Here is a 12,965-nt window from a genome sequence, read left to right on the forward strand (position 1 = left end):
CTTGCCTATAAACACAACCCAGCAGTCCAAGCAACTGAGGGGGAGTCTCATCTGTGGGATAAGCAGAATCAGACCATTGCTCCCCACAGCTCTTCACTGGTGGATCCTAAAGCCTCTCTCCCACGGGAAGGGCAGTGCCTGCTAGTAGCAGAGAGCCCAAACTTCCCAGAACTCTGCTCTTACAAGGCAAAAAGCTGTATCTTATTTGCTCCAGTTTCCCAGCACTGACACAGCCACTGCAGGGACAGCTGCTCCAAGTGTTCAATATTTCTGGAATTTCCTTCTGAGCAAAGGACTGTCTGAGAGAGCACTGACATTGTGGGGAGCAGCATTCTTACCTCCACAGGCCTACCTAACCTTGCAGTTCAGGCTGCCTGAAGAGGCTTTGTTTTCACTTCGCCATCAGTTTCCCCCAAGATGCCAGGGGAGAAAGCATCTGCCTCTCTCTTCCGAGTCATCTTCCCACCCAGTGCTGGTCTGCCCAGATGCCTCCTCTCTTCAGGCATTTGCACACTGTGTGTACTCACCCCTGGACATGCACTGGCTGCTCTACTTCCACGACCTGTGTATTCCCAGGGTCAAGATCATTGCTCCTTCCAGAGTTCCTCTCACTACTCCACTTCTGGGCTGTGACTCAGGTACTGAGGAGAGAAAAAATAACACAGAAGAACAAATAAGTCAGTGCCTTTCTCCCCCTTCTCCAGCCTCTGTTTAAGCCAAACACCAATCCCCTCCCTGTCCTCCTCTCCACCCCTACTTTGTCACCACAGATTACATCCAGGCCATCCCAGTCCCTCCCTGGAAGCAAGGGTGGCTCGGAGGGTGATGCTGGGTGCTTTATGCTTCCTTTCACCACCCAGTCCTGCTTACTGTGTCCTAGAGCTCCTGGGTGGGCAGTCTGCTGTCCCCAAGACTGCCACTGTCCCCAGGGCTGCTGCTGTCCCCAGGGCTGCCACTGTCCTGCCCAGCAGGGGTGGCCCAGCCTACAGGACCCTCAGCAGCCATTCCCTTTGGAGTGAGGTGCTGCCCTTCTCACCAGCCAGGGGCACTGTGGGGGACACACAGGTGCTTCCCATCTGCCAGAGCTCAGTCAGCCCAGGTACAGGGCCAGTTTCAGAGCTGGCCAGAATCAGTCCTGACCAACCTGAAGCAGTTCATGGTTTCCCCCTGCCCAGAGAAACCATGGTTTCCCCCCTGCTGCGCTAAACCTGCCCTTCCCACACAATAATCACCACAGAGGGGTGGCAGGACTACTTCCTCATCCTTGGCTGTACCTGGGGCTTGTTATTTCAGCAGGTGCAATTAAAGGACGAAAGCATGAGGACAAAAAGCATCATCAGCTCTGAGAATATAGGAGATCCACCAAGATGTGCTCCTGGGCTGATTTGAGCTCAGAGTGAAAAAGAGGCCGAGGTCTTCTACAGTCAGGGCTGGTCAAGCCCCTTAGATCTGCCTCCTGGCATCCAGAGGTTGATCTCAACCCCCCACTGAGCAAGATAAATCTCCCCTCCAAGCGAGGCTGAAATTCCTGCTGTGCTTCCCAGTGATTCAAGCTTGAAGCCTGCGTGCTCTCACCTCCAAACCCCGGGTCAAGCTGCGCCTGTGTCTGTCAGTAGCTCTGAAGTTGCAGACCCCTGCAGCTCTTCCCCTTCGTTGTAGAGATGATCACACCTTGCAACGCTGTCACCTGCCTACTTTGCCTTCATGTTTTTTCAGCAGGCCACTGGGTCTCTCTGGTAAACACTGTCCATAAGGACATACCCACTTCCATTATTTTGGGCCCTGTTCTCCGATTCCAAACACTGCTGGTCACCAAAGTCACAGCCTGTGGTGAAATTACAGTTACTAAATGCAAAGTCAGCAAAATAAACTGAAAACTCATGATATTATGCCTCCTGCTTCAGTGCACGTGGATCAAGGAAAAAAAAAGAAAGGAACACCCTCCTCCCCTTCACAGTTCCTCATTGTCAGTGGCTCACATGGCCATGTTATCAAGGACAAAGGACACAAGATTTAGCAGGCTGGCTGTCACAGGGTGACACGAGCAGTACTTCTTCCTCCCCCAAGGACCCCACCAGACCTTTGGGAGAGGCAAACAGTAGAAGCTGACTGGCCTTACAGCTCTGAGGGGAAAGGCTCCGACTCACAAGAGCAAACAGCAAAAACAAAATACAGAATTTCTGCCTGAAGTCTCTTGTGACAAGATGAAGGCATCTCTCTGACATAAAACCATCAGGGAAAATTCAACCCAAGTGGTAAGAGATAAGCACCAAGTTGTGTAAAGGTTTTGTGATCCAAGTGAAAGCACATCTCATCCTGCCAGGGATGCCTGATAGTGCTGACACAAAACAGGATGAACATTAAAGAGGAAAACCAATTACCTTGCTGTCCTTAGCTAAATGGAGCAAAAAATATGGAGCTGCAGAGAGCAGGGAGAGGCACCCAGAGCAAACGCTCACACCTGAAGAAACTCTCCACATGTGAATAAGCAGCAAAGCCTTCCAGGCAAGCCTGGGTTTTTCCATTGCGCTGTGACGTCTTCAGCAGAACAGCGAATGCTTGTCTGCAAAAGCATCAAAGCCAGTTTCTGATGTGAGACTGCTGGCCACTACCACATATGATTACAATCGTGCATTTTACTCTGCAGTGTCCTCAGCACCTCCCTAAAGGCAGAGGGACAGTATGATCATTATGTCACTCATTAAAAAGTCACTGTTCCTCTTCTGCGACTTTCAAAACACTTTCAAAAAACCTCTTCTAAAATTCAAAATAAAGCTGGGTTTTTTTAGATCCACTCTGTCCTAAATTGGTCCTAAGCCACAGTTCGCAGTGGAAGCTGCGTTTGTCCCACTTGGCACAGGGAGCATCTTCCCCTGGGCTCTCCGAAGCCGGGCACACCGAGGTTTCTCCTGTCGTGTCGCTGTTATCGGCACACAGGACCACAAAACCCCGGCAAGCCGGACCAGCCCTGGCCACCAGGGCGCTGCTCCAGCAAAGGGCTCCGCGCTTCCATGCCCTGAGACACACAGCGAGCCAAGAGCGCTTCGGGCGCGGGGAGACAGTTCTGTCCCGTGTCCCCTCTGTCATCCGCAGCCCGGCGATGTGGCTCCAGGGCACCGAGGTGCTGCGGGACGGTCCGCGTGCGGTGAGCGCAGCCCCGGGGCCAGGCTCGTCTGACACAGCCCGGGGGCTGCGGGACGTTCCCGCACCACGGAGCCGCAGACGCTGCCGGCTCCTCAGCCCCGGCAGCGGCCGCGTCCCCGCGGCCCGGGCCCGGCGCCGCCCCGACTCCCCCGCGCCGCGCCGGGCGGGGCGGGCCCGGCCGCCCGCTCGCTATTAAAGGCGCGGGGTTCGGCCGCGGCTGTGGTGGTGCTGCTGGCGGGGCTATGGCGGACTACGTGCAGCTCTACACCGGCGCCAAGATGCCCATCCTGGGGCTGGGCACATGGAAGGTACCGGGCCGCGCTCTCCCCGGGCTGGCGGCGTGAGGGCGATGGGGAGGAGGGGAAGGAAGGAGCGCGGCCCGGGCCCTGCGAGCGCTGTCGTGGTCGCGCAGCGCTACCGACACCCGGCCGGGCCGCCGCCGGGGTTTGGCTTTATTTCAGTCGGGGATTCCTTTGGATATGGCGGCTTTCTCAGCTTTATCTTGCCGTGAGAAAGGTCTTCAGTGCTGTGCTGATGAGAGCTTTTTTGCCATCGCTTTTTTCAGTCCCCCCCAGGTAAGGTCGCAGCTGCGGTGATGGCTGCCATCGATGCCGGGTACCGCCACCTCGACTGTGCCTACGTGTACCAGAATGAGAATGAAGTTGGGGAAGGGATCCAGCAGAAAATCAAGGAAGGTGTTGTGAAACGAGAGGACCTCTTTATTGTCAGTAAGGTATGGGTCTGGTGATACAGAATATACCAGTGAATGCTTTTTTTTTTTTTTAAAGTAACCCCCCAGTTCTTTACTTACCTACTCAGTTGTGCAGCATGGAACAATTTGAACATCACTTAAGCCATTCCTGATATTCCTACTTTACCTCATCCTGTATTGAGAATTATGCAGGGTCCATACCACAAACTTAGGTGATGCTTTCACCTTTTTCTGGCATAAAGCTATGCTATTCTCTTTCATGCACTGTCTGACCTTCTATTAGGTGCTTTTTAATTTGTCTTAATAAGTGAAGCAAGACTACTTCTGCTGTCTGCCAGGACAGCATGTAGTCATGTGTGCTGTCACTGCACACATTGCCCAGTATCACAGGCCCGTCCTGTTCACAGAACAAGCCCCACTTGAAGAGCTGTAGGATGACCTGGTGTCACATCACTTCCCAAAAGGGACAGACACCCTGCTGAACAGTACTGAAGAGTTCCAAGAGCTTTAACCCAGGAGGTCACAATGTGCCTTGGCTTTTTGTCTCCAGCTGTGGTGCACATTTCATGAGAAGCCTCTGGTGAAGGGAGCCTGCCAGAAGACTCTTGCTGCCCTGAAACTGGATTACCTGGATCTCTACCTCATCCACTGGCCTCTGGGATTCAAGGTACAGTAACAGCAGTGCCCTTGGCTTTGTCTGTGAGTGCCAATTTTGAAGAGCTATGTTGTTTATAACCCAGTGATTGCTCCAGCTGCACAGATCATGCTGTGTCTGTTGTGTACCAGCACTGCTCTGGTGCTCAGCCATGTGAGCCAGGCTGTTGATTTTTACCTCTGAGATCCCTGCTTGCATGGCATCTGCTGCCCTTTTGGTCATGGAAGAGGCAGACCTTCAGCCCTAGGGATGGATTTCCGTGCTGGAAGCAGAAGTTATATTTCTTTCCTTTAGATTATTGCTTGTATTGCCTTCTACAAATCCAAAGTATGCTCAACAGACAATGGTGTGGCTCCTTCTTTGTGGGAAGAGGGCTGTACTTTGCTGTCTGACAGTTCTTTCCTCTGCATGTCACAGAATAAGAGATTGTTGTCTTTCATTTCTGTCTTTAATCACTGAGTCCTTTAATACAATCCAGCTGGAACTGACCTTTGTTGTAGGAGCTTTAGCATTCCACAGGCCTTGGGGTTAAACTTTTTAGTTCCTAACTCTTCTACTGACTGCATGCAAAGGAACTGATGTCTCAGTTTGAATATGTCCAAGCTTAGTCTTTCAGTGATAGCTTGATCGAAATTTTCTTTCTACCTCTTGCTACCAAGATGAGCTGTTCTTCATAACATCTGTGTTTTTAAAATTAGCTTCACGTGGACAGAACTATGAAAATGGAAATGTGTTGTGGTGTAAATAACGAATGAGTAGAAAGTAACTGGTTTTGAATGAAGTTGATACCTGGCAGATAGTCCCAAGTGGGATACAGGGTGTTCTAACTTTGCCTATGCTAGCAACTTACACAGTGAGACTCCCCATGAAACACCTGTCAGGAAATCTGGTCCAGGATAAAGTGAACACCTTCCAAGTCCTAAGTGGGTCCTCACTATGCATTTCATTAAAACACTTCATTATGAGCAGGTAACAACTGTGTCTTTTTGTAAACTGGCTGTAATTCTACTTTCTGTATTACAAGTGAAGACTTAACTTTCACCATATGGATTTTGATGAGCCAGGAGACATAGTGTCTATCAGAAGTATCTGTCCATATTGGGTTGGCTGTAGGCAAAACAACTGCCATAATATCATGTGAAAACAAAAGACTGAAGACTATAGATAGTGAGTATTGGTGTCTAATACATATGTAGATAATTCGTATAATAATAAGGATTAGTTTGTCCTGTAATAAGAGTTTATAGCATCATGGTCTTCAGCTGGTGTTAACCTCCCAATAACATGTGTTTCAAGCAATTTCTCTCTCACTGACAGGCAGGAGAGGAGCTGTTCCCTCTAGATGACAAAGGCATGGCTATCCCCAGCAACAGTGATATTCTAGAGACGTGGGAGGTAAGTTCAGCCACAGCAGGAGAAAGTTTAGACTGATGAAGGTAATGACAGCCTCAGAGACTGCTGAGAAGAGAAGACAATCTCATGTACTTAGAATTACTTGGAAGGACTCACTGGTACAATAGCAAATTGCCATCTATCAATTCATCATTTCCTAACTTGCTGTGAATTTCCATAATCTCAAAGAATGAGCCCTTTGAGCGTGGGAGACACGGCACATATACAGCAGTGCTCTGAGGTTTTTTCCTCAAACTTGAACTCTGAAAATCTAAATACTTATTTTAGGCTTCTAATGAAGGAAACAAGAATGTGCTCTTCAGGCCCTACCTTTGTATACTAGATGCTGACTTTGTGCTCCTTTCTGTAAGGCCATGGAGGAGCTGGTGGATGCTGGCCTGGTAAAAGCCATTGGAATCTCCAACTTCAACCATGAGCAGATTGATAGAATTTTGAACAAGCCAGGACTGAAGTACAAGCCTGCAAATAACCAGGTAAGCTGCAAAGTGGCAGAGGCAAATGTTTGGTGGTGTTCTTCTTTGTGTGGTCATTTGTTGTGGGTTTTTAAAAGAAAATTACAAAGATCTTACTTTGAAATAAGGTTATAGAAAGAGAGACTGGAGTAGACAACTGCATATTCTTCAGTCTCACCCTCCAGCTGCTTCTGGATGCCAAGATGCTGGTTTTTCATGAACTCTGTGCTGCTGCTTGGAAATCTGGCAATGAGCAGCTCCAAAATCCCCTCTTGAAGGAAGAAAGGAGGGGGAACTCAGATGAGCTCTAAAAACTTCCTTGCAGTAGAGTAAGACTTGGTGTATGTATATATAGAGAATTAGATGACCTTTTCATAACATTTCTGTGGAGAAGCCGGTTTCTGTTGCTGGTAACTGAGAGAATTGATCGGGAACATGCTTTATGGACTCAAGACTTAATGAAGGTTAGGAGGAAGGAGGAAATGGAGTTGCAAGGTAGGCGATAGAGTAGAAGTTGTACAGACAGCACTTGAATGAAATCTTAGGAAAATTCAAATGGCAGGAGCCCTTGGAAGATGATCTGCTCAGAGGTGCATCAGCCCTGAGATCAGACTAGGTTGTCCAGGGCTTTATCCGTCTTGAAAACCTGCGAGGATGGAGACTGCACAGCCTCCCTAGGCAGAGTGCTCTGCTGTCTGATCCCCTGCCTTGAGTGTATGGCAGGGAGAGGGAGTTCTCCTATATCCAGTCTCAACCTCTCTTGTTTTCAGCTTGCATTTGTTGCCTTCCTCCAAGCACCACTGAATAGCTTGGCTTGACTTTGAATGACTTCCTTTTAGGTACTGAGAAGCTGCTACTAGGAGGCCTGAGCCTTCCCTTCTCCAGGCAGAAGAAGCCCAGTTCCCTCAGCCTTTCCCAGTATGGCAGGTTCTCCAGACCCTACCCACCCTGGAGTTTCTCTGCTGAATTGATGCAGTGTGTCAATATTTCTGCTACTATGGGGAGCTGGGAAGAGGGAAAACAGGACACAGTATTATGAAGGTCGTCTGACAAGTGTGAATAGAGGCAGATGATCAATTCTCACAATTTAGTGACTATGTTCCTGATGCTCACTACTGGCTCATGTCCAGCTCAGCCTGTTAGGACCCCCAGGTCCTTTCTAGCATGGTTGCTTTACAGGTAGTCAGGTTCTAGCCTGTGTTATTGCCAGGGGCTTTTCCTTCCCAGGTGCATGGCTTCATGTGCAGCCTTGTTGAATTGCTTCAGGGTTTTGTTTGCCTGTTGTTTCTGCCTGAGTGGGTCCCTCTGAAGTGGCAGTCCTGCCCTTGAGTGTGTTGGCTGGTTGTTCCCCAGTTTGGCATCACCTTCAGGATTGATGTGATTATAGACTGGCACAGGTTGCTGAAGAGAACAAGTCCCAGGATAGATCCCTGTGGGGTCTGTCTAGAGTTCACCTTGATTCCTATGGTGTTTGAAGGACTGTAGTCAATTATTGATACCAGATTAGTAAAACTGGGTCCTTTACTGTGGTAGCTTGAACATGATCAGTCCCAATGCACTTTTAGAAAACTTAGTGTAAGTTTTATGATACCTTTCAACATCTGCCATGTCTCATTGCCACTTTCACTGTATGATAATTACCCTTATCTCTGGCATAGGGGTCACTGATCTTGGACCTCTCACACCTTGTAAATGCTCTCAAGGTCTAAATGATTATTAACTATAATAAAGTTCAGTACAAAGTACTGGGCCTTTGGTCCCTGTCCTTCACAAACTACTGCTTCTGAGGAAATGCTTGCAAGCCTGAAAGCTTGCTGTTGCTAACACTTACCAGTTGGGCTAATAGTGAGAGTGCTTCCTGGAAACACTTTCTCTGTGCAGATATTTCACATGTAATCCACTGTCTTTCATGTCATTTCCATTCTTTATTTGAATTCAAACAGGATGCATGTTGGTTTAAATTGTAGTGAGAAATTAATTTGGCAAGGTAGTAATTACATAACAATGATGCTGGCACCTAATTTAATTTCTCAACTTGAGTGCCAGTGGACAGGTGAGGATGACTGTGCCTTGCTTATGTTGCACAAATTCTACCTATTGAATATCTGAGAAGACTAGATGCTCTATTACTCTTAAATAGCTGTCTTTCTGCAACTGCTGAAGCAAAATAAATACGTACAATCTGTTCTAAAAATGGAGCTCTCCTTTCTGTTTAATATTCCAGCCTGTCTCAGAGGGGAAACAGGCATGTAGGCCTCTGATAACAGCAGGCAGTTAGAACCACAAATAAAGTGCTGGAGGCTGTAAACTGACTCCATGTTTTGCACTCCCTTGCTCCACCTGCCAGCAGCACAAGTTTCCAGGGCCTGCCCTCAGAGTGCAGCTGCAGGAGGCTCAAATGGCAGCATAGTCAAAACGGTTCTTGATGTTGCCTGCCTAAAGAAAAGGAGTGCTCCCTGGTGTGCAACTATCCCAAAAGTCCCTCTGTGCAAAGTATCAAAACTCGTGGTCATTCACTGCCTCCTGAGATAGGAACAGTTCCTGTTCCATGCTCCGTATCTGTGCGTTCGCCTGCCAGAACACAGACCCACTGTTAAGGAGTCTGTATTCCATTATGCAGCTATTCTTGTGGCAGTCCATGCTAAGTGCATGTGTGTTTATAAAAGGTCTGTAATGGGCAGTGGGCTGGAGGTCTAAAATCTTAGCAGGCAACCATTCTCACTATTTTCAGACTAGAGGTGTCTAGTGTGAGTATTGACACAAAGCAAATCTTTATTTGCTATTATTATTATTATTATTATATATATAATATATATATTATTATATATAATATATATTATATATATAATAATATATAATAATTATAATAATTATTATAATTATTATTACTAATGAAACAATGCTGATATTGAAGTTAATATGGTAGCTGTAAAAAAATATTATGGCATGTTTAATTAGGGATGAAAAGAGAACTTTGTACTTCCTGGTCCACAATCCTATTGCTGGGATTTTACAGCTCTCCTGGGGGTGCATTTTCCTGTCCCATTGAAGCAATTGTGTAGCTGGTCATCCCATATGCTGGAGATGATCTGGATCAGCAAAGTTTTTAAGGAGTTTTGTTACAGTTCTTGGACCCTTCACTGCAAGGAGAACTACTATAAATAGTAGAAAGGGGGTGAGGCATAGAGAAAACAAAGGCTATACAATATTGCTTAAGAGACTGTAAGTTAGCACAAAAATCAGCCTTTGAGTAAAAACTAATCCCTGGAACATATTAAAGCAGTGAAGTCACTGTCAATCTCTATACTTTTATATTGGCAGGTTGAATGCCATCCATACCTTACCCAGGAGAAGCTGATCAAGTACTGTCAATCCAAAGGGATTGCTGTGACAGCCTACAGCCCCCTTGGCTCCCCTGACAGACCGTGGTAAGATTGCTCTGCCAGGGAGCTGGTGTGGATTATTCTGGAAGCACTGAGGCTTACCATGTGCAGCATTAATTTTTCATGCAGATACAGATCTTTACTAGGTTGGACCTATGGAGGTTTCTTGCCACTGATCTTACTTTCTCTGTGTAGGGCTAAGCCTGAGGATCCTTCCCTTCTGGATGACCCCAAGATCAAAGAGATTGCAGCCAAGCACAACAAGACCTCAGCACAGGTGGGTAGGTGCTAGAGTACCCCTTCCTGTAGCACAGCATAAAGGACAGCTAATGACAAGGTAGAGGCCAGGCTGGCTCTTCATTCCCTGTGGCGTCAGGTAGCAATGCAGGTTTGTTCCTCATGTGGCCTTCCATGCACACTTGCAAGGGTGCTCTGACCATCACAAGAAACATTTTCTTGACCCATCTTCAGATGCTGCCATGTTTGTCTTCCCATCTCAAGTCCTGTTGCAAAGAGGGGAACATTTGAATAGCCTACTCACAGTCTGGGTGGGAAGGAAAGGAATTGAGTGCCACTAAACTGCAGAGGGGAGGAGAAAGGAGGCTTTGTGGGATTCCATCACTCCTCTATGTGCACTTCAGGAAGTGCTGCTTAGAATTCAGGTATAATTTGAAAAGCAGCTCCAGAGAGTGGGTTAATTCTGCTGAATTGTACCATTTACAGCAAGTAACTGCTAAACAGGCTCTACTTGCTATAGAGCAAGAGCCATCCCCTCTCTGATGCAGTGATGTGCCTCTTGCAGGTTCTCATTCGGTTCCACATCCAGAGAAATGTGATTGTGATTCCCAAATCCATCACGCCCCAGCGCATTGTGGAGAACTTCAAGGTGAGTCCTTAGGAGTGTAGGAGTGAGCTGGGTGCAAGGCTTGGCTTCTCTGTGCACAGCAAGCAGTGATCCTTTCTCACCCTTCCCAGGTGCTCTTCTGACAGGAGGACTGGACTTTTTCTCCATGTGTTTACCTACAGTCTCCTGAGGGCTTAATTTAAGATTACAGTGGGAGAGCAGGAGTGAACAAAACTTTGGGAAACACTATATCCTGATAATCTGAGCAGTCACACTGTGATTCTTCCTGTTCTGTGTCATGTGAATGACTAATTTGACAGCTTATTTGGGGCCTGAATGCAGTAGCACACCACAAAAGACTTCTGTAGAGCGAGCACTTTTAAGGAAATAGTCCTGGTGTCCATAAACCGTGTTGCTGCTCTTGATCTGGGAGTCTTGGGCTGGACCCAGTATTAGGATTTTGCTTCCAAACACTTAGTGGCTTGAGGTGGAATATGGAGGCCTTGCAGCTGGTTCTTTGGCAGAGCACAGAAGGATGCATCCTTCACACATGGAGGATGGAGGCGTTCTGCAACACAGTGCTCCCCAAACTTTTTAAAACAACCAGCATATGCAACTGGCACGTGTAACTTGAGGCTATAATTCCTACCTCTCCCTGCCCGCCTCCCACTCCAGCTAGAAGAGTCTCAGACATCCAGACAGACAGTAGAGTCTTTTTCCTTTCCCTTCATGAAGCAGTCACTTCTAACAAGCACCCTACACTGTGGACTTGTTCTTTGATTTTGTGATTTTTTTTTTCTTAATTTTTCTTTTGCTTACAAGCACTGATTTGTTCAAAGAGGTGATTTCCAGCTTTTTCTCCTGTCAGGTGTTTGACTTTGAATTGACTAAAGAGGAGATGGCAACTATTCTCAGCTTTAATAGAAACTGGAGAGCCTGTGAAATGCACATGTAAGTGGCACTTCCTTTTCTTTAAGCAATTAAGTTATCACATACTTCAGTAAATGAAGTTACAGACAGTAGGCCTGATTTGAAATTCAGGATATGCAAACTCAGTTTTCAAACTCAACTTTCCAGAGTAAGATTTTTTAAATGTTCATTTTATGAACAAGAACATGATGAGCATTGAGCAAACTTCATTTTCAGTTGGGTTGCCAAGAAACTCTTTGTAGCTGGAATTGCAACAGGAGGCTTCTTACTCATAATTTTTGTTTTGTCCATATTGGAGGAATGAGCATGATGCAGACTTAAAATCTTGATTAGCTTTGCTTGTGGTGTTTAGTCTTTCTTCCGTGACTCTTAGGTACATTACAAAATCTGTGTGGTGGTCTGTTGTTGGGAAAGTAGATGAACATTCAAACTAAAACGTGAGGATTTGCAACCTGGAAGCGTAGAGCCAGATAAGAAATCTTCTTTGGAATGCTGCAAGAAAGGTCTTCCTGCCAGTAAACAGTGAAACCTTGAATCGGTTGTCTACAAAGCACCTCTAGGTCCCATCACCTGAGATGCTTGGAGCCCAAACAACAGAAGGCACTCAGTCTTTTTGTTTGGGAATGCAGCATGTCCCCAGGAGAAACAGCCCTTGCTTTTATACAGTTCATCTCCTCCCTTGGTGGTTCTTTGAAGTGGCTACAGCTGCATACAATGTCTTTGGGACACGAGATAATCTTTGCTTTTTGATTTCCTCCAGGTGCAAAACTCACAAGGGCTACCCTTTCAATGCAGAATACTGAAGATGATTTCCTGCCTTTCTCCAGGCTTCCCAGATATGCTTCTGCTGTTGCCTATGAGTTGTCTATGTAGCTTTTTCACTGCATCAGACACCCCTCCACACCCCCATTTTTTTCCTTCTTTTTTTCCCCACAAGGATGCAGTATATGTACTCAGTGACTTTGTGCTGGTTTGTTTGTTGGTTTTTTTTGGTTTGTTTTTTTTTTTTTTTTTTTTTTGGAAGAAGGAAATGCTGAATGGTTCTGAAGAGCACACTGTGTGGATTAGTAGATTTTCTTTGCCAAACAGCAAGTCTGGAATCGGTAAGCAGAAAGCATTGAGCAAGTTTGAACAAGCAGTCACTTTTATTTTGGAATACTGTGAATTGGAGCTAGTGACTACTGTTGTCTGGAAGGACCAGGATATTGGCAGATGTTATGTAATGAGGTCTGCGTTTCTTTTCTGATTACTTTTGGGGTTGATTCTGTTTCTTTGTAATGCTCCAGACCTTTTTTTTTCCCTCTAATTGGAAGTATAAGTTGATTTCTAAATGGTTTCTACATGGGTAGCTCTTTGAAAAGTGTATAGATCCTAATTTCTCAGTGATATAAAAGCTGTTTTGCTTATAATAAAATACAGTTTCATTACTGTG

At 46.4% G+C, this 12,965-nt stretch overlaps 1 protein-coding gene and 1 long non-coding RNA gene across 2 annotated transcripts; one reads left to right on the forward strand and one right to left on the reverse strand.

Moving 5' to 3' along the window:
- Positions 1–470: 470 nt before the first annotated feature.
- LOC116442956 lies at positions 471–3,147 on the reverse strand. Its single transcript, XR_004239703.1, has 3 exons — positions 2,382–3,147; positions 1,576–1,825; positions 471–641 (listed from the first exon to the last, which is right to left on the reverse strand). It is a non-coding gene; the product is annotated as an uncharacterized LOC116442956 (long non-coding RNA).
- Positions 3,148–3,320: 173 nt separating this feature from the next.
- Positions 3,321–12,965, forward strand: LOC116442948 (aldo-keto reductase family 1 member B1-like). The gene is made up of 10 exons (XM_032106646.1): positions 3,321–3,452; positions 3,710–3,877; positions 4,407–4,523; positions 5,829–5,906; positions 6,275–6,397; positions 9,698–9,804; positions 9,955–10,036; positions 10,562–10,645; positions 11,472–11,554; positions 12,294–12,965. The coding sequence occupies exons 1-10, from the start codon at positions 3,387–3,389 to the stop codon at positions 12,334–12,336; spliced, it is 951 nt and encodes a 316-aa protein (XP_031962537.1). The 5' UTR covers positions 3,321–3,386; the 3' UTR covers positions 12,337–12,965.

Source organism: Corvus moneduloides, chromosome 4 (assembly GCF_009650955.1).
Source record: "Corvus moneduloides isolate bCorMon1 chromosome 4, bCorMon1.pri, whole genome shotgun sequence".
NCBI classification, from domain to species: Eukaryota; Metazoa; Chordata; class Aves; order Passeriformes; family Corvidae; genus Corvus; species Corvus moneduloides.

Coding starts and splice junctions, on each gene's coding strand:
- LOC116442948 (XM_032106646.1), top strand. CDS start 3,387: ATGGCGGACTACGTGCAGCTCTACACCGGCGCCAAGATGCCCATCCTG. Junction 3,453..3,709: donor TGGGGCTGGGCACATGGAAG/GTACCGGGCCGC, acceptor CGCTTTTTTCAG/TCCCCCCCAGGTAAGGTCGC. Junction 6,398..9,697: donor ACAAGCCTGCAAATAACCAG/GTAAGCTGCAAA, acceptor TTATATTGGCAG/GTTGAATGCCATCCATACCT.